Source organism: Acanthisitta chloris, unplaced genomic scaffold (genome assembly GCF_000695815.1).
Source record: "Acanthisitta chloris isolate BGI_N310 unplaced genomic scaffold, ASM69581v1 scaffold1201, whole genome shotgun sequence".
NCBI lineage: Eukaryota > Metazoa > Chordata > Aves > Passeriformes > Acanthisittidae > Acanthisitta > Acanthisitta chloris.
Window position 1 is genome coordinate 199,219 of NW_008657430.1, and position 19,593 is coordinate 218,811.

Sequence of the window (19,593 nt, forward strand, 5' to 3'; positions counted from 1 at the left end):
TATTCATAATGAATTGCTTGTGGATGACTTACAGAGCAAAAGGCTGTACCAGAAGACATTTCTAGATAGCAAACAAATCCAGGAACCTCACAAGTGTAAAGGGCAATATTTGTGACTAATTTTATTCCCAAAATTTTTGCCATATGTTAACATCAGGAACCTATGAACAGTAGCAGTCCTGCTGAGCTGTAGAGAAGCAAATATCTGAACCTTGTGAAGCATTATGAATCCTTTGAATGTTCATGGGATGTTTGAATTAACATCCCAGATGTTTGTATGGAGTAATTTCATTTCCTTCTCATGGACTCTCAGTTGTGGAGGCCTAGAAGTTGTATTTAACCAAGGTATAACATCATGCATTTGAAAACCACTGAAACAGTCTCATATACACAGTCATTCCTGTGAAGAATATTTGTTCTACGTCTCTTCACTGATCCCAGAGAAATGTGTTCTCTGCTGTCTAAATACCTGATGCAAAAACAGGACCTGGAGGAAAGCCAGCTGGCTTAAGCTCAGCCAGTGTGAAATGGAGGTGACACACACTGGCAGACTGAAGCACTTTGAGGAATTGGCAGCAACTTTCCAGTTGATGGCATCTGTCCACCCATTGTCCAAATGGCTCTGCAATCAGCTAGACTGCAATTTTTCCAGGCATCATCTTGTTAGTCTGTTTGCACAGTGCCCAGAACACTGAGATCCCAGATTGTGCAACTATAAACTATTGTAATTCAAACAATTAACTATACTAAGCACAGAGACTTCCCAAGCTCATCACTGGATCCATGTTCTCCATATTAATAGTGGCAAGTATGGCATCCTCTGTTTGCGGTTGCAGCAAGACTGCAGCCCTTTCTTACCTAGACATAGCGTGAGAAGTTAATCATGTCTTTGATCCCACATGACTAGGAGGACATAACCTGTCATTACGTTTGAGTCTCAGTGGGAAATCCTGTTCATTAATGATATTTCACTTAGGAAAATAAAGCCAGCCTCAGTGACAGCATGCAGCACTGGCTTTAACTCTTATATTGGTGATGAGTTCCACTGGTCTTCTCAGGTAAGCCATGCTGGCTTAGAAAATATGAACATTGAATAGACTCTGATTGTCAGAGACTGTCTTTTTTTTTCTCAAAACAAGTAAACAGAAATATTAATGCAGCAGGCTAAAATAAAAATATTTTCTTCAGAAAAATATACCTATTGATGTGAAATCATAGTATCAACAATTTTGACATTTTGTTAATTTTCCTAGAAATGAGCTAGACCCATTTCTTGACACTTTCAGTCATTATTCATCAGTGAAAACTGATGTTATTTCGATATTGCATATTAACTTACTCAAAATGTTAGGAAGTGGGAAGTCTTACACTGGCTTAATTTTTCACAAGCCCTAACCTCGTAACTCTGCCTGCATTTCAAAAACTCTCTGTTAGATACAAACCACAAAATTTTAGGGTGGTTTATTATAAAAGTACAGGAGACTTACAAAGCTGCTAGGAACTGAAAATCCCACTGAACTCACTGTGAAGAAGTGCTCATTTTATTTAAAAACCAGAACACTTCTCCAAGTGACTAAACACAAAGAATAAATGCCTGGCCATTGTTGCTCCCTCTCGAAAATATAGCTGCATATATGCATTCAATCTGAAATGAAAATATTTGCATTTCTCTGTCCAGAGATTAAACATGAGAGCTGTTTCTGTCACATAATTAAGGAGAACTTGTATGCAGGTATGAAAACACAATGGAACAAGATATCAATTTTGCATGGAACAGCATTACAAATTCATTGCGTGCTTTTGTTCAGTTTATATTCTATTAGAGTATAAAGGAGAAGCCCCATACCATGCGCCCTAGAGAAAATAGTGTCTTACTATGTAACTCCACTCACTGTCATGATAAGGTTCAGGTGTCATTTTTCATTATGATTACAGTCCTGGCAGACTAAAAGGTTTTCATCTTTTCTGTTCAGTTATAAGAGTTTGCCTGACAGCTTTCAGATTGCAAGATGATAATGATTGCAGGCATTCTGGTGGAAAACACTGAGCTTATTCTATATCTTCCCCTCCTGTCTTTTTTTCTACTGCTCACCCAAGAGCTGCAATCCAGTTGCCCCAAGTTATTATGCGACACCTCTCCTATGTCTTCACTGTACCAGAGATTATTTCAAGATTTTTTTAAAGCATTTATTAAGGCTTCATAGCTTGAAGAATACAGCATCAAAGTTTGTTCAATGAGGGCAAATATTTTAATCCTTTTTAGGTTCCAGTGGGATCAAGGTTTCACTCTACTTATGCTAGGATTTTACACTGGGCTCAAACAATACCTTAGTATCTACAGTCATGTACTTAGAGCTGCTTTAAAAGGGTTTGTGGTATTTTCTCTGTAAACTTTAGACTTCTTTTAAAAGACAGTAAATTAAGATTTTCTTAATCCACACATGCATTTTTGCACAGAGTCCTTCTTAAAAGAAACAAAGCTATTTACCATGCACAGTTTTGCATTTTATTTTGAATTTCACTATTAGGCTAATCTCTGCGTTGAAACATTTCACATAAATTCTTTTGTTGTTGTTGTTGTTTTGGGGTTTTTTTGAGGTTTTTTGGGAGGTTTTGTTTCTTTGGTTTGGTTTGTTTTTTGGTGGGGATTTTTTTGAGAAAAATAAAGATAAAAGGAGTGTAAATATAACCTTCAACAGAAAGGAAGGACTCTTAGCTCTCAATGCTAGACCATCTCTGTTTATCCCCAGGAGGGCTCAATGCTACAAGCTTTTGAACAGCTGAAAGATGACCAACAGAAATCCCTTGAAGTACCGAGTATTCGGCCATGTATGGAGGCTTGGGGCTTCTTATCAATAAACAGGGTTGAGTAGTCTACAGGGAGTGCTTGTTTAAAGAAAATGAAATTAATGATTTCGTTAGACTAAATAGGTATCAGGGAGCCAGTAGTTGTTCCTCTCCCTCTCCCTCCTGACCCAATATTCACAGTGTAGATAATATTCAAAACACTTAAGTAAGATAAAGGAGTATCTGAAAAGATGCCATTTTTCAAATAGATGCTTTCATGCCCTATTATCACTGCCAGACTTATTACCCTGATGAAAGCACTTCTGAATGGAACAGTGCAAGAAAACGTTATAGCTGTGTGATCCCATGTCAGCTGTACACCATTAACTACAGCAGAAAGAAAAAGTCAGGCTGTATCTCACTGCTTTTGGAATACCACAGCTCTTCATTTTCACGATCTGTTCAGGTAAGATGGCAATTATGTCATTTAAAAAATATATTCAACTACTGATGTTAGTCATACTTGCTTCCTCTATAGCCAATAGACACAGGTACGTCCAAAAAGACAATCAATACATACCAATGGGACACACAGATACAACACTAGTGTTAAGGATCTGAACTCATTGTACATTTATTCTATTCTACCTTCAGGTATTACAAATATGACCATTTGCTTGAATGGGTAAGAATGGTCTAATCTATCTAAACTGGATAGATGGTTGGGCCCAGAGAGTGGTGGCTACATGTGTGTGTTTTAGTCTCCCAGTGGGGAGTTTTGCTCCAGAGGAAGGAAGACCTGCAGGTTATTGTTCAAGGCTCTGTGGATCACATATATTTCCTGCAGTAGCTCACACCCTCTTCTGGTGCTGTCTATGAACCTACTGAGGAAGCACTCAATCTGTTTGTTCAAACCATCAATAAAGGTGTTAAACAGGACCAACACCAACACTGAGCCCTAGGGAACACCATTAGTGACCGACCATCACCTGGATTTAGATTCATTCTCCACCACTCTCTGGGCCCAGCCATCCATGCAGTTTTTAAACCAGTGAAGAGTGCACCTGTCCAAACTATGAACAGCCACAGTTTCTCCATGAGAATGCTATCTACGGAAGATGGCATCAAAGGCTTTATTGAAGTCTAGGTAATCAACAACCACAGCCTTTCCATCATCTGCTAAGCAGGTCACCTTTTCATAGAAGGAGATCAGGTAGCTCAAGCAGGACTTGACCTTCATAAACCCACACTTGCTGGGCCTGATCCCCTAGTTTTCCTGCACATTCTGTGAGATGGCACTAATAATGAGATGTTCCATGACCTTCCCTGGAACCAAGGTCAGACCGACAGGCCTGTAGTTCCCCAGACCATCCTTCCAACTGTTCTTGTAGATGGACATTGCATTTGTCAATTCCCAATCAACTAGGACTTCTCCATTTAACCAGGACTGTTGGTAAGTGACTGAAAATGGCTTGGAAAGGTTTCACCAGCTCTCTCATTAGTCTGGAGTGCATCCCATCTGGGTCCACTGCCAGGTCTGCTCCATACAGAGCTATTTTACCAAGTACCTCTTGGTAAATAAAGCAGCACAGGGCTCAGGATGACGCTTACATGCTCATTCAAACCAGCCGACAACTTCAAGCAGTTGGTTGACAACTTGGAGCTTTAAGATTCAATAGCACAAAGGGGTATCAAAAAGCTGGTTACATCATAAAAATATAATTATTTTAAATCACAGCTCAATGGAAACAGTTACATGCCAATTGACCTAACAATTTGAAGCCCATGGGATGGCAGGCATGTGTATATACTCAGCATTATACTCATGTCTTTTAATACAAGCCAAGTTTTAGTCATTCAAATATGTAAGAAATGTGAAGTAAGGTAAAATTAGTTTCTATCTGGTGTTGGTACCAGACTACACAGAGTCTGGTAGACTCTCACTACAAAGAACTGTGTGAAACAACAGTAATCAAGATGAGGTAGAGCAGTGGTGGTACCTCAGTATTTCAGCTGAGAAATAGTCTGCTACATTATGAAATCTGATGTACTCATTGTCCAAAGCAGAACAACTGCCTAATGGAACGTACTTCAAAAGGAAAAGCAGTTAAGCTTCTATCACTTCCTTTTTTTTTTAGAGATGCCTTTGAAGTGAGACACTTCATAGGATGGCTGTTTGGCTGTGGGACTTGCATCATAGTGGTTTGAGTGTTTCCGATTATTTCTCTTTAACTTTGGAAAAAGAAAATGCACTGCCAACAACCAAAAGTAAACTGTACTTATCCACACATAATTCACCCATACCTTAAATCATAAGTTTTGCTCCACAAAACATAAACTGTTCAGGGTCAGTACAGGATTATCCCGTCAGGAACACAGGAAATAAAGCCATTACAATAGGAGGAAAATTGGGCAGTTAGAATACTTTTGTTTCTCTTAAGTAACACAAATGTAAAATAAACAAATAGGTTAAACAGCTCCCATGCATATTTTGCAGGGGAAAATATTAACTGCTTGAATGCCAACTTTAAACTAAGCTTATAAGGACCCATAGGACAAAATAATAGCTGAGCCAGTAGAAGTCTGTGAAATCAGAAAATGACCTGTAGTTCATATTTAAGCAAGACTTTTAACGGATGGGGTTTTTTTGTTATTAAGTTGTTTGACTATACAATAGAACTGCATCAAGACATTTCAATTAAGTAATATTTTTTATGTTCTAAGTTTGACTGTAGACCACCACAGCATCAACACAGTGATTAGCAGAGCTTAGACTTTGGACGGAAAAGCACTTTCAGTTCTGGGTTGTGGGGAAGAAGGGGCATGGTTTATACTCTTGTCCAAACAGAGAATTAAAAATCTGTATCACAGAGGTTGTGCAAACTAATTTGGATCCTTCTTGTGCACTGAATAAACCCTAGACAATAAAAAGTAAAACCTTTCAGATGCTTATTAACTCAGGGCTATCAAAACCCCAAAATACTCATCTTTCTTTTGTTGAGAAATGCTCTAGAATTGAAAATTGTAATGAGAAGTGTTTGAAGTGAGGGATTGCCAGGAAGGATGAAAATAGGAGTGAAATGTTGATCTTATTTCACCAGTAAAAATCTACAGTAACTTCAATGCAATGGATGCATTCTACTGGATTCCAGCGAGGTAAACAGATATAAGAATCTCAAGAAAATGAAATATTTAACAGTGAAGAGCTATGCTATTTGAGAAAACAGAAAAGAGAGACTTTCAGGACTTTTAGTAGAATAACTTACTGAATCTTCACAGGGACCCATGTTGGTAGATTGTATTACTGTTCCAGTTTGTGAGGCACTGTCATTCCCAAACTATACTTTCCCCTCCCAAATTATCCTTTTGTGTGAAAGGAAGTATCACAACTGTAGGAACTTCACAAAAACAAACCATGTTGTGTTAAAGAAGAAACATAAACAAACCAAAACAAAATGTAAACAAAATTAGTGGTCTGACTTAAAGCCACAAAACCATAGCAACCCAACAAAGTCTGAAACTCCAGCCTTTCTCTGAAGCTTGTGTGCCATTTATTCATTTGTTTGGGCTTTTTTTTCTGCACAAAAGATAAGGGTACTTCTAATTTAAAAATATTGTGTTAGCAGAATGGCATTTCCCATTATACTTTTAATTTTTTTCCACTTACTTTTCAAATTTCAGGTCTGGGTAATGAAAATAATATTGCAACAAAAACAAGTACCAGGTTAATTAAAATGCAAAAATCTTAAACTGTATAAAGGATTATCCAAAGTTTATCCAGCCCTCACACACAGTGGAGCCTAAAACAGAAACTTCTTGCATTCAATGTATTCTTTTTAAATAAGAAAATTATTTGCCTGTAAGGTAAATTATCCGAGTGCTCTGGCACTGTCTCAGTATTCTGTCATGTCTTGCTCTCCTACATAGCCAAGTCACTTTCTTTCAGGTTGCTGAGAGCAGAGGCAAGATTATCTTTATGAACAGGAGGCTTATCTATTGCCTCCAAAGTGGGGTGCATGCACCCCAGAGGAGGTACATGACAATCAGCTGGAGCACAGGAAGAAAATCTTTTTTGTACTCTTAATAGATGAAATTCTAAAAATTAAATTGTAGTTATTTCACCTTTAGTTTATCCTTTTTTAATTTCTATATTTGTCATGTTCTACAATGTACTAATTTATTAGTACAGTAGTACCTCTATATAACTTATAAAAAAATACATCTCTATTGAGGATACATGCTGAAAAATATTTCAGTGATTATTAAAAAGTAGTGAATACATATAATGCTTGAAAAAATCTTTACCCATAGACCCAGCCTGGAAAATTACAGTTTCAGGAACTGATACTTCTTAAGCTCAGCTGAATTTCACCTCTTACCACTCATGATTTTAGGAAAATACAGGGGCACCTACACTTCATTCCATCATATTATATGTCTAGCTTAACTAGCCTTCATATTATATCCATTTAATTACTCATGACCAGCTTGTGTAGAAAGCTGAATTTCTGTTTAACACACCAGTCATCCAAAAGTATGAAAAAAAAGCTAATCAAGACTCTACAGAATGTGTCGGTTCATCACAAAGCTTCCATTTTACTGTATAACACAGAGGAGAACAAAAGGTCAAAGTATAAGCGTTTGAAGACTCTGACCATGAGAATAGTAAAAAACCCTTCTGTTTCCCCAGTATGTGACGTTCTATAGATTCCTTTTTGAGTTCATTTTCATTATCTCAGAATACCTAGTTTCTGAGAAGGATTATAACCACAAGTAACCTCAGAAAAATGCTCTGGCTTTAAAAAAAGGACTAGAAATCTAGTGGGAAGAATTAATATTATGCAACTTCCAGCCCAAGCTAACAGATACAGGTGGCTTGGATCGTTCTTACAAACATTAGACTAGCCTTCAGTTTCAGATGCTTCATATTAGGTTACCCTTAGGATGTGAAGACATATTCTTAGCTCAGTTTAAATCAGTGGGAATTTTGCTGTAGACTCCATGGGGCCTTTACCTTCCACAATTTTGCCTTAACAAGATGCCAGTGCTTGCCAAAAACTGAATCTTGATTTATTTGCAAATTATTGCTAAAAATATTTGGCTTAACATGTAATGGGTTCAAATTTTCAGGTGGTATAAATCAGCACAGCTGCAGAACTATGCCAATTTAATCCACTTGAGGATCTACCAGTGGGTTTTATCCCATTTAAGATCATTCATAGCAGTAAAGTAATTGTTTTAAAATCTTCTTGGTTTTACACAGCAGGCAGTCACAGTGGTTTCACCTAGGGCTACTGCATTTTTGTGGGTATAATCTGCAAATCAAGCAAACCCATCCTTTCAAAAATGTATTATTCTGTAAAAATAAGTACCCAATTAACCTACTTTTTTTATTCAGTCCTGGCACCACTCAGCAATTATATGCTGTATTTAAATTTAAACAACACAAATGCAAACATGTCTTTGCAAGACTGCTTACAATAAAGAAATTTTGAGCAACAGTGGTTCATTTCCACTAAAAAGTTGTCTCATATTAGCTATTTGCACAACTTTGTTACTTGTTAACAACTAGACACACCTGTGCAAGATCATCTTTCAAACTCCTTTTTTAAAAAGACTGTCTAAAGCAAACATGATTCTTTTTCACTTGATGAAGTTTTCGCATGATAAGAGAGAAATTTGCCAGTTGAGCACTTGGGTATTTAGCCTTAGACAGAGAGAAAGCAAAAAAACCCAAAACATCTTAACACAATTGCAACTGGGAAGTAACCTCTTCCCACTGTTACTTCTATAGCCATGTGCTTATTCTGTGGTGCTGCAGAGCAGAAGAGGGAGGATTTTCTAGCTAACGTATAAATATCAGAAAAATGTGAGGAAATTTTGGTATTTGCCTTATTTCAAAATAACATAAAGCATTTGGAGGACAAAGATTAAGCAATGTAAGATAAGGGAGAGCAAATCCATGCCACACATAATCATCTATAATAACAACAAGCTAGCATTGTTGTAGTGGTTTGTTGGACTAAAGTTCACATAATGCAGAACACTATAATGTAAAAAATGAAAATCAAAATACCGTTGTCTAACATAATGAAAATTTATTTATCAGGTAGGAGTTTACTGTATGGAAAATCCTTGTTAATTCTTTCACTGGAAAAGTAACTTGATTTTGGATGAATCTTTATTACTGTACTCTATAAAAACACTACCGGTTTAGATAAATAGATGCATGAAAGCTTAAAAAACTTCTCCTGCCCATCCTCCCTCTAAGATTGCATCTCAAAAATGCTTTTCAAAGTTTTTAGCAAAAGGTAGGAGTGATCAGCATATATTAAGAACAAGCTAGATTATTTTTCATGGCACAAAAGATCTGCTCATATTATTTGCTTGCTCCTGGTTCTTTACAATAGCTGACAGTGACTCATAATTCTCTCACAACATGTGCAATATCACTAAACCTGCTACACCTCAAGTTATTCAAACATACTAAATGGCCATTTCAAAAATGAACCATGTCTACTGACTTCTGTTTAGCTGATCTATCCAAAGACCTTTCACACACTTAATAAAACTGTGAAAAAATGAACACTGTAATAGACACCAAGGTTGTTCCTATGACAGAAGAATAAAAAATATTATTCTGAGGTAAAATGATAAGAGTACTCTTGGAAAAAAGTAAGTAGATGATACATTTTTTAGACTGATATGAAGATAGAGCTCAATTTCCCATGGATTTTGCTAGAAACATGATTATGAAGTATAGGCCAAGTTATTTTGGATATATTTTCTGATTTACCCAGTATTACAACAGCAAGGAATAATTCCAGTAAGTAAATGTGCCTGCCATTAAACTACTGAGAAAAATGAGCCTTACTTTCTCTGACAACATCCCAACACCCATATTGACATACATTGTTACAAAGTCAAAGGCCTCAGTGACAAATCAATATATTGACATCTAAAAGATACATTGTTTGATATAGGGTAAGAAATTGCTCTCTAATTAATTGTAGTGAATAAACAAAGCATTGGAATGCATGAACCTAGATTACTGATTTCACTGACCTTGAAGCTGGCGTCCTTTGTACAAATCCTTTGTTTTTGTTGGGTGAGCTCTGGCACCATTATCACATTTAGGTTGTTCATACCTAAAGAACAAATAAGGAGAGAATGAAACCAGTCAAGGTTAATTTGATCTAGAATGAACTTACTTCCAATTTTGTAGTCCAAATAAAACTCATACCTTCTTACATACAGGGAATAAGCCTGTTTTTCATTCAGAAAGGACAATGCAAACTCAACTGCTTATTTTTCACTTATATCAAAGAAACCAGCACATCTTTATTTTCCTGGGGTTGATACCAAACTAAAAAAATATTATCTATTCCAAAGCCCATTCTACAGGGAAGAAAACCAAGCAATTACTATAAATTAATATATAATAAAAATATTTTTAAAAATACACCAAAAAACTCCACAAAAGCAAAAAAAAGTCAGTGTAAGTAAGAAGGACTAACCATGAACAGCTAATGTTTTGAACAAGAGTGAAGAACTGAGCCATTTTCCAGAAAGAAGGGAATCGGGCTGGAAGTACTTGAATTGTGAAAAAGACTGCATCTCCACCTGCTGCTTGAATATTCTTCTTCTTCTATGCTTACCGAGTTTACTTAAAGTCACTTTGTAGGTCGAACTGGTAACAAGAAACTCTGTGCTATTTGTACTTCCAACAAACATCAACTTAAGCAACACCACTTGCAACACCTTTTATGTAAGACCAGGAGGCATGGGAGCATCTGCTGCTGAATCTCACATTTTTTTTATATCCCATTATCAATGCATGGTGGGTTTTCACTCAGCTCAACAGAATTTCTTTTTGATAAATTTCACTTTCTTATTCTCCTAAAGTAGCTTGAAGTTGCAGAACTTAATGCGCAGCATTTCAGAAAAAGTTTCAATTCTCAGTTAAACACAATAATAGGAATTGTGTCCACATACATGTGTGTGCACATACATACCTGTCAACTGAATCTAGATCTTTCATATTTTATGTAACTGAAATTCTCCTAAGTTCCCAAAAATGACATTTACTGACCAGCATACTAAAATGTCTAATTAAAATATACTAATCCAAATCTTTTGGAATAAAATATTCTTTTAAAAACCATTAACTGGTGGCTATGTCCTGGGTCCAGGCCAGACTGCTCCTAAGAAAAATGCCTAAATAGTTTGATCTTAGTTATCAGGGATTAAAAAAAAACCCACCAATATTATTTTTCCTTTGAGAGCTTAATTTATTTCTGCATCATCTGATGAAACTGCCCACTGGCCCATCAAATTCTGGCTGCTGCAAGAAGGTACAGTGTTGTTTTCATGGACATGGGAGAGCTAGAGACACTTTTTTCCCCCTAAAGAATGGCAGGAAAAGGAGCTTTGATAACATGGGTTGGATTGAGACACCTGATGGATGACCACTTCAATCAGCCAAGAAAACAGTGAAAGGGAAATCTCTGAGCAATATTCACTAATGCAGTACCTGGCAAACAGCCTGGTCCCAGATTAATCTGATACCTTTCTCTGCATTCCCCTTGTCCTCTTCCGTTACTGTTGCTGCTCTGTGCCTACACTTTGAGCTCTACTCTTTTACCTTTTTGGCTTTTTTTTTTGCTGGAGACACATGTAGTCCATCATATACAAACTAACCCTATCAAAGCCCAATAGGTGTTAAAATGCTGCATTGTGAAAAGTCTGCATTTAACTCTTTAAAGCAACTGAAGAAAGAAAATGAGCCATTAGAAATTTACCATGCAGGAACAGCCATGCTAAAAACTGATAAGAGAAACAGATTTGACTCAGTTTTCATGGAGAAAGAGTGGGAAAGGGATAGCATGTCAGAATGGCATACTGTCAGGTTAAAAATAACGTAGTTATAAGACATCCCAAGTTACTCTTTTGAATTTTAAAGGGGAAAGGATCCCTAGCAGTGAATGTATATCTAGAATTGGCAAGGGCTTATGAAGGCTGCTTTATACCTCTGAGCAGCTTGTTGGGTAGTATTGGGATTTACTGAGGTGTATAAAATAGTAGAGGATGGAGACTTTCACAGGGATTCTACAGTGTGGGCAGCCTCATAAAACAGATGATCTATGTTATTTTTTAAGTTTAGAGAAATTTGTACAAGTGGTTGGGAACTACTTTTCACATTATTCTAGTTGCTAAAGAGTCACGTGTGAAAACATAGCCTCATGTCCCCCACTGAGCAAAAAGGCTGAGGGTCATGCTCTGATATCCCAGAGGAATTGGGAGCAAGTTGGTGAGGAACATACTGATAGACTTTTGCAGGGAATGGTTGTTTTTGCTCTTTAAATACATTGCCTCCTTTTAATCAAATGGATGTTTCCTCTAGACTTTCATAAAATCCAGCTTTACACCACAGCTTCACCTATTTCTTGTGAATTTTACTGCCTTAAATGTCCTAGAGTTGTTCTTCATTGCTGCATCTTTTTTCAACTCTTGAATGAGATTTTTTTTTCTATAATACCTTCACTGACAAATGATTTCACTTTTTTTTTTTTCAGACAAAAGCATATTAGAAGGTGAATGAATATTATTAACTTCCCTTCTTTTTGGGGTCCTATTTTATGTGACTGCTATTTATTGTGGCATTCAGAGTATGATGATATGACAAATTTCATCCTCATGAATATATCCAAAACAAACAACAAGCAAAATGCTAAGCTGTTCTGGCAATAGCTTCCCAGATCTATCTTTCCACTGTTGTCTCCTAGTGATTCGATACAGATTTGCAGAACAGAGATTCCAGTATTCTACGTATCTATCTTGCCACCAGAAGTACTAATGCTATCAGTTCCTGCGGTAGAGTTTTAACATATTTTAATTTGTATTTTGGGGTGGAAAGCTGAAAAATAGCACACCCAATTTTGCACAACCCCCTGGTTCTTTAAACTAGGAAAGACTCACATGGTCACTCACTTCATTCTATATGAATGGATCAACAGTAACTCTAAGTCACAGGATCATAGAATCCTTAAGGTTGGAAAAGACCTGTAAGATCACTGAATCCACTTCTGATGGTACTGTAATTGGCATTGTCTAGACTATAGTATAAACATCTAGCAGTAAAACAGACTTGAATATGGGGGAAAAGCTCCCCAAGAATATAAAACTTCATAGCACGTGGCTTATAATGGGGGGTTTTCCACAAAACTTCAGCAAATTATATAAAAAATTATTTTGCTTAAGCTTGAGAAGAATTATGACTGCATCAAGATACCCATACTGTCTGCCAGATTTATATGAGCTTCTGTAGCATTTCTCCAAGGCCAAACCTCAACAACCAACCTAAATAATATCCTTTGGAATCTGATACTTGCCTTGCCTACATCTGCTCTATGTGGCTCACACCACTTTTAACATGTATCCAGCTCAGCTGAGATGACTAAACTCCAAGCTTCTATTAATAACACACTAAAAATGATATTTCCTCTCTATGGGTTCCTGAGCAGTTGTTCCATCAAAGCCTGTCATATGAAATAGTTGAGGAGGTTGCTGGAAAAATAACTGAACATTTCTGAGGTTGGACATGGTTTTTATCATAGACCAACTTACTTGGTTCTTCTATATTCAGGCTAAGGAATGTGAGATTTCCTCTGGGATTATTCATTATCTACTCCAAGCTTTGGCTTTCCAGCAAAAAACAGAAGTAATGAAGAGGATTAGGACAGCAAACTGTCTGTGATATTGCAGTGAGACTGTCCATGGCCATCAGGCCTAAAGTTTTGACGTCTCCTAAAATCTTTCCCTTTATAGTGGAAAAAACCTATATAGCATAATTCCATCCCCAACAGAAATCTACATGCCAGTACGTGGACAGTAAGGTATCTTCTCACTGCAGCTTTTGAGCACTGTGGACATGTATTCCTTTACCTGGTCGATGTACCAGGGATGGGACGTCCCGTATCCACCAGAACACACCAGCAGTAGCCCGTGGAAGGATGGCATTGCACTGGTTTGTAGAGGCCACCCTGAGCACACTCTGGAATGAAGACATTGTCCTTCTGAGGCTGTTTAGCTTCCTCCAGGGCTGACTGAAGTTCTTGATCACATGACGATGCTTTTGGAAGGAAAAGAAAAAATACTGAAGAAGCTAGATTTATCAAACAGTTTTTATACCTTTCTTTGATTGCATATAAGATTGTCTTTGAAGAGGCATCTACAGCTCAAATACGAGCTACATTGATTTAGGTGGCACACTTTGGTTTCCTTTTCATGCAGCTGCTTTGTAATATAGTCCTAATAATATCTTGAACACCCCCTTTCCTATACTTGATATAAGCTATGGATAACCACATACTTACTATGTGACCTTAAAAAAATCCTCCTTTACCCCACAGTCCCTAAACTGCCTATTCTTTTCAGAGGGAACAGTAAAAGTCCAAATTCTTAAGAATCCTTACATGAATTATTCATCTAGATACTCATTTAGATGTTTATATTATGCTCTGTCTTTCAAGTTTTGGAACAACCTCTTAACACAGTAGAGAATTCTTCCACGTTCTTCTCCAATATTGGGAATGTATCATTTGCTTTGGAGAGCAAAGTCCCACAACAAAAAGTAATAAAATTTTATCTCTACATTAACAGGATGTGCCAGATCTTTTCCGGATGTGTGAAAAACTTATGTATCTACACATTCCCAGCCTTTATATGAACATATGAAACAGGGGGGAAGAGCATAAACCACAGGGCCTGAGAACGCCTGCCAGTTTACACCAATCAGTAAAAAACCTCCTCTGATGGGGATTTTCAGTCACTACTAAACTGGCACATGTGACATTGCAGAAATAATAAATGATACAGATTATTTACTCAAGTCATTATATCTCCAGGAATTTTAAAGACAGTCTCCTATCATGTGAAATTTAGATGGTTAATAATATAGCTACTGCATAATTCCCAAACTAATCCAGTGGGGAAAAAAAAAGCAGTATTTCAAAAACAGGAACATTAAGCACTCTACAAACACAAATTACTAACAGGAACATTTCAAGTTACTAGAATTTCAATCAATAAAAGATTTTCTTTAGTTAAAGTTGTTTTAATGTTGCAATAAAAAATTTTGTGGGTAACATTTGATCTTCTTTTAAGTCACTTAAAGGATTTACTTCTTGGCTTTACACAGTTCAACCCACAGAAGAACAAGTTGAATCCTGACTGAATTTTGTAGTGCATTTAACAAATTTCACCTTTAGTATAATCTCATTTACTTTTATCCACAAGGTTCAGAAAATGCTTTGCAAATTGTAGGCAACAACTGACAGCAATTCACTAGTTATGTCCAGAATGCTACTGCTCCTTGCCAGCGTATTGCAAATGCAGATGTCCAAAATCAGTAAGATTTCTGTTGCAGGGGAAAACGTGGTAGGAAGTTAAACACCTTCATATTGTAAATGGCACACAATTCCATCTATACAATGGCTTGGCTTACAAATCAGTGTGTTTTGTTCTAATCCATGTAAAAGTTGAAAAAACAAGCACGTCATTTGCTAACTTGATTACAAGGTATTGATGGAGTGGTTTTACTGTTCTTTGGTTCACTTTTTTTTTCTCTCTTTTTCTTTCTTGTACAGTATTTTAACAGGACAAGCTGACTGATTTTGCATGCTTTTGCATTAGTCTACCCACTAACATAAGGAGATTGAACAGCTCTCAAGGTGCCAGTGTTTAGATAATAACCTGTACTTAGAGAATCAGTGTAGTGGGGACAGAAATGCTCCTTTAAAAGGGGGAAATAGGTAATTATTTGCATGTTAAAACCTTCACAGAAATAGCTATGGTTTCACAAATTAGAAATCTGTCACCAACATCCTCTTAGAATTGCCAAAATAAATTTCCCTTGGTGAATCTGGATTGTGATGATTATCAAGTAACAAGGTATGACAACCCTAGAAAACACACCACTTAGCTTAGTTGTTTACTTTTTATGTTTTGTGTATGATCAAACAAAAAAGAGCAAATGGGGTGAAGCAGCTGCAGTGAGAGGGAGGAAATCATTAATCCTCTTTAAACTCCACTAAATTAATTTCTCTTTCATACCAATAAACCTTGAGACCGTGCCATTAGCTACTGTGACCTCTTGGTTTACATCCTTGTAACTAGCAACACAATCTGGCAGATGTGCAGGTATTATTATCTCTCCCAAACCCAAAGGAGTGATACATTATCATGCTCTCAGCTTTGTTTAGAAAATACAATGGTGCATAAAGACTACATAGTCTGATCATCCAGATAGACAAAATACAGCAGAATCAAGGGTGGGATGGAAAATTCCCAGTTCAGAAGATATGAACTGTTTCAGCCGTGAGCATAAGTTACACTATCTAATTTCTGTGTTTCCACTGATTGAAACAACCAGCAAAAGGCATCACAGATTCATGGACCCTTGTAGTCACCTGCATTGTTTTGGACACGTTGTCACCTGTTGTTGATTTAGGAGCTGGTGTTACAGACTCAGATCACAAGTCTTTACTGACTGACGTGCCAAGACAAGGTTTTCTGCAAGCTGCTGCTCGAGCTAGAAATTTGTATCTTTTGCACTAGGTCAGGTTTGTTCTGGTCCTTTTTCTCCCTAATATCTATTTTTAAGTCTCAGAGGTACAGAAATGCAGCATTATGGGAAAGATGCCAAAGGAGGGCTGCAAATGTGGCTTATGGCTTTAGGAGGGACAGTCAGAAGACTGGTGGAACTTAACATTGCAAGTGAGAGTGGAAAGAGGGCAGACAGTGACAGTAATCAAAGGACAGTTTAAAGCTAAAAAGGAAAGACTTTCCCCTTCTTGGAACTTTTAATTCCTTACCCTTGCCCTACAGATGGGAAATTATAAAAAGAAGAGGAATTTATCATTAGGCCTAAACTAGCTGTCAGAAAAATCTAGATTATTTTTCACAAACTAGAAAAAATATAAATGAATGTGATGTCTGTCCGTTCTCTATGTGCTAAATGAATGATCACAGTTCATTAGTTTTACTCAACAGAAGTGCGGAATAGATTATCATTTTCCTCCCTTATACAATGGCTAATTAGCTTCAAGTCACCTATGAGGCAATGTTCCTTGTGACTCCCCAAGAAGGTAATTTCTGAAGTCTAATGGTTTTGTATACTTTTGACATGACCATCTGCACCACCATTACTACTTCCCTGTTTGTTTTCCCCACTAGAACACTGTTCCTACACAAAGGAAAACTACTCTAAAGTGCTTATCTATAATCCTGCCTGACAGAACCAGAATATTAGTCCTCTGTGTAATTTTCTCTCTGAGGGAACCATTCATTCTCCTTCAAACTTTTCCTTCAATTATTTACAACAGGAGTAGTGGAAAGATGCAATTGTAGCCCTGTGATGCTGAGAGCTCTTATCACAAGAGCTACCATACCACTGCAAATAATTGCCTTTGCAATGTCAGAAGAGTCATGGTCAACAAACATTCATTTCCCAGGAGAAACAGTGATAAATGTCATTAACTTAGAAAATGCCTGACAGTTTGTCCAAACAATCTGACAACAACTATGAACTGGAACCATAACAGATGGATGCCAGAAGTTCATAAAGTGAACAGTATGGAAAAAGATCTATGCTACAATAAAAGTAGGATAAATACCTTACTCATTAAAATGCATCAAACTTTCTGTGGAATGTGCTACTACAATAACTCCTTCTGGGAACAGAAAAGCACTGACACTCCAGCTTCTTTCCAGGGAATCTGCTTACACTGTTGTTACTTCACTTATTTCCTTCAGTTTTGTCTTGCTGGAGAAACAAGATGCTTTAGCAAGCATCTTAGCACAATAAAATAGTTAGACATGGCTGAAAAATCCTTTCTGCATAGTCTACCATGTTAGTCAGCCACACTGTGGCTCAGCTGAGATACTTTGTTTCAGGTTAATAAACCTTTCTACAGTTTCTACCCAAACCCATATTTCATTTTATGTTCATAAGCATTAGCAATTCAACACAGAAATTTCAGCCACGCAAGGAAATATACCTTTTGGCCAGTTTTATACCAAGTTTAAAAAACTGCGTTAAATGTAAATTATGTTGTTCTTCCTATGTCAGAGTGCTATTCCTTTTCTTCCCTTTGTGCTTTAAAGGTTAATTACTAAATACAGGTTTTCTGTTCTGATTCAAGATGCCTTTATAGTCCATTACAATCAAGTAACTGAAACACTGCATCTTCTGCCAATAAGAAACATACTTCATCTAATAACAAGTTCTGTGGATAAGTTTCGTAAGTTTTCTATAAAATCTTTGGTCAATCCTTGTTGCCAGTTATCCCCAAAAAAAGAGTCTGGATTTCAATGAATCTAGTTAATTTACATGACCAGAAAAATACCTCAACAGTCACAGAATATAACAGCCTAAGTCTTTATTTATGAATGACTCCATTTATTTATCTCTGATGGGCTACCTAAACTCTTAATTAGTGTTTAATAGGGAATGTCCTAAAGGAGAAAAGCAGTGACTCTTCTGGAAAAGTTAACCTGAACAATTTATGTAACCACACATTTTTCTGTAGCACCTGTAAAACACCAAGTACTCTAATGTGCAAGTTAAGATAATCATATTGTTAGTCTTGTAATAGGAGAGGTTTTAGCACCTTGTTTCAGAAATTCTGGCAGCTTTTGTGCTGTGCCTTATCACAGTTTCTCCCAACATGTGGAATTTCATGATTACAAATAATTTGAGTTGGGTTTTTTTCTTACATGCATTTCTTACATTTTTTCTTACTGCATTTATGTCTAAATTTCAGTGTGTTCTACAGAAACAAGTTGTCAAATCTGGAGAAAATTACAAAGGCATATGTATCATACTTTAACATTTCCTGCTAGTATACAAACATTTCCTTCCAATTTCTGTAACTCCAAAACATGTATATGACAAACAGAATGCATTCCAAGAAATTCTGTTTGGTTCCTTCTCCCTCCTCTTCTCATTACCATAATGGACCATGAAAGGACAATTTAGACAGACTGGTTTTCATGGTAAATGGATCTTTTATTAGGGCTTGAAGCTCAATGTCCTCTATAGAAAGCAGGTAACAAGAAACTTGTGAACAAAAATACTCGGAAAAGTGATACACATTTTCTAGAGGAGTGCAGCATAACATTAGAGACAGTTAATATTGCAGTTCTACCATGTTTCTGGGAGGATATACAGAGAGAATATAATCATGTCCAAATTTCAATATACTGAGATTTCAGTTGTATGACAATTTCTGCAAATCAGAATATTATTCAAATCATCTGTCTGTCCTAGTTAATTAAGTCTAATATAAGCACCTCTTTAGAACATTTCAAATACTGACTTACAGAAGTTTTGTGCTAGTTTATTTCAAAAACATCATAACTAGGATGGAAAAATAATCATCCTATTGACACCCATGCAACCTTTCAAGAAATTCACATCTCATGAGGATAAGAGTTTGATCCATTTGATTGGGATGAATCCTCCTTGAATCAGTGAAGTTAAAACACCCTGAGAAAACTGACTGCAATATGTTTTTCTATTTTTAACTAGTTGTCATAGTCTTCAAGTTTCACTGAATAGATTTCTATTTACGTTACACCACTTCCACATATTACCAAAATGTTCACTTTAGAAAGGCAGTGGGAAGTGGTATAATTTCTATTCAAATTATGCACTCCCTGCAGAGGAATTAATGCTGACTGAATGGTCCATTACAGCAGTGGCCCCATTATTCCTAAATAACATAATTCCAGCAAACAAACCTTC

At 36.7% G+C, this 19,593-nt stretch overlaps 1 protein-coding gene across 1 annotated transcript in view; it reads right to left on the bottom strand.

The window, feature by feature from the left end:
- Window positions 1-19,593, bottom strand: part of SMOC2 (SPARC related modular calcium binding 2) — a gene marked incomplete at its 5' end in the record, with an annotated part of 76,388 nt that overhangs the window by 26,230 nt on the left and 30,565 nt on the right. Inside the window, 2 exons of the mRNA XM_009084689.1 lie at window positions 9,852-9,934; window positions 13,731-13,917. Of these exons, the coding sequence (XP_009082937.1) occupies window positions 9,852-9,934; window positions 13,731-13,917 (270 nt within the window). The remainder of the gene's footprint in view (window positions 1-9,851; window positions 9,935-13,730; window positions 13,918-19,593) is intronic.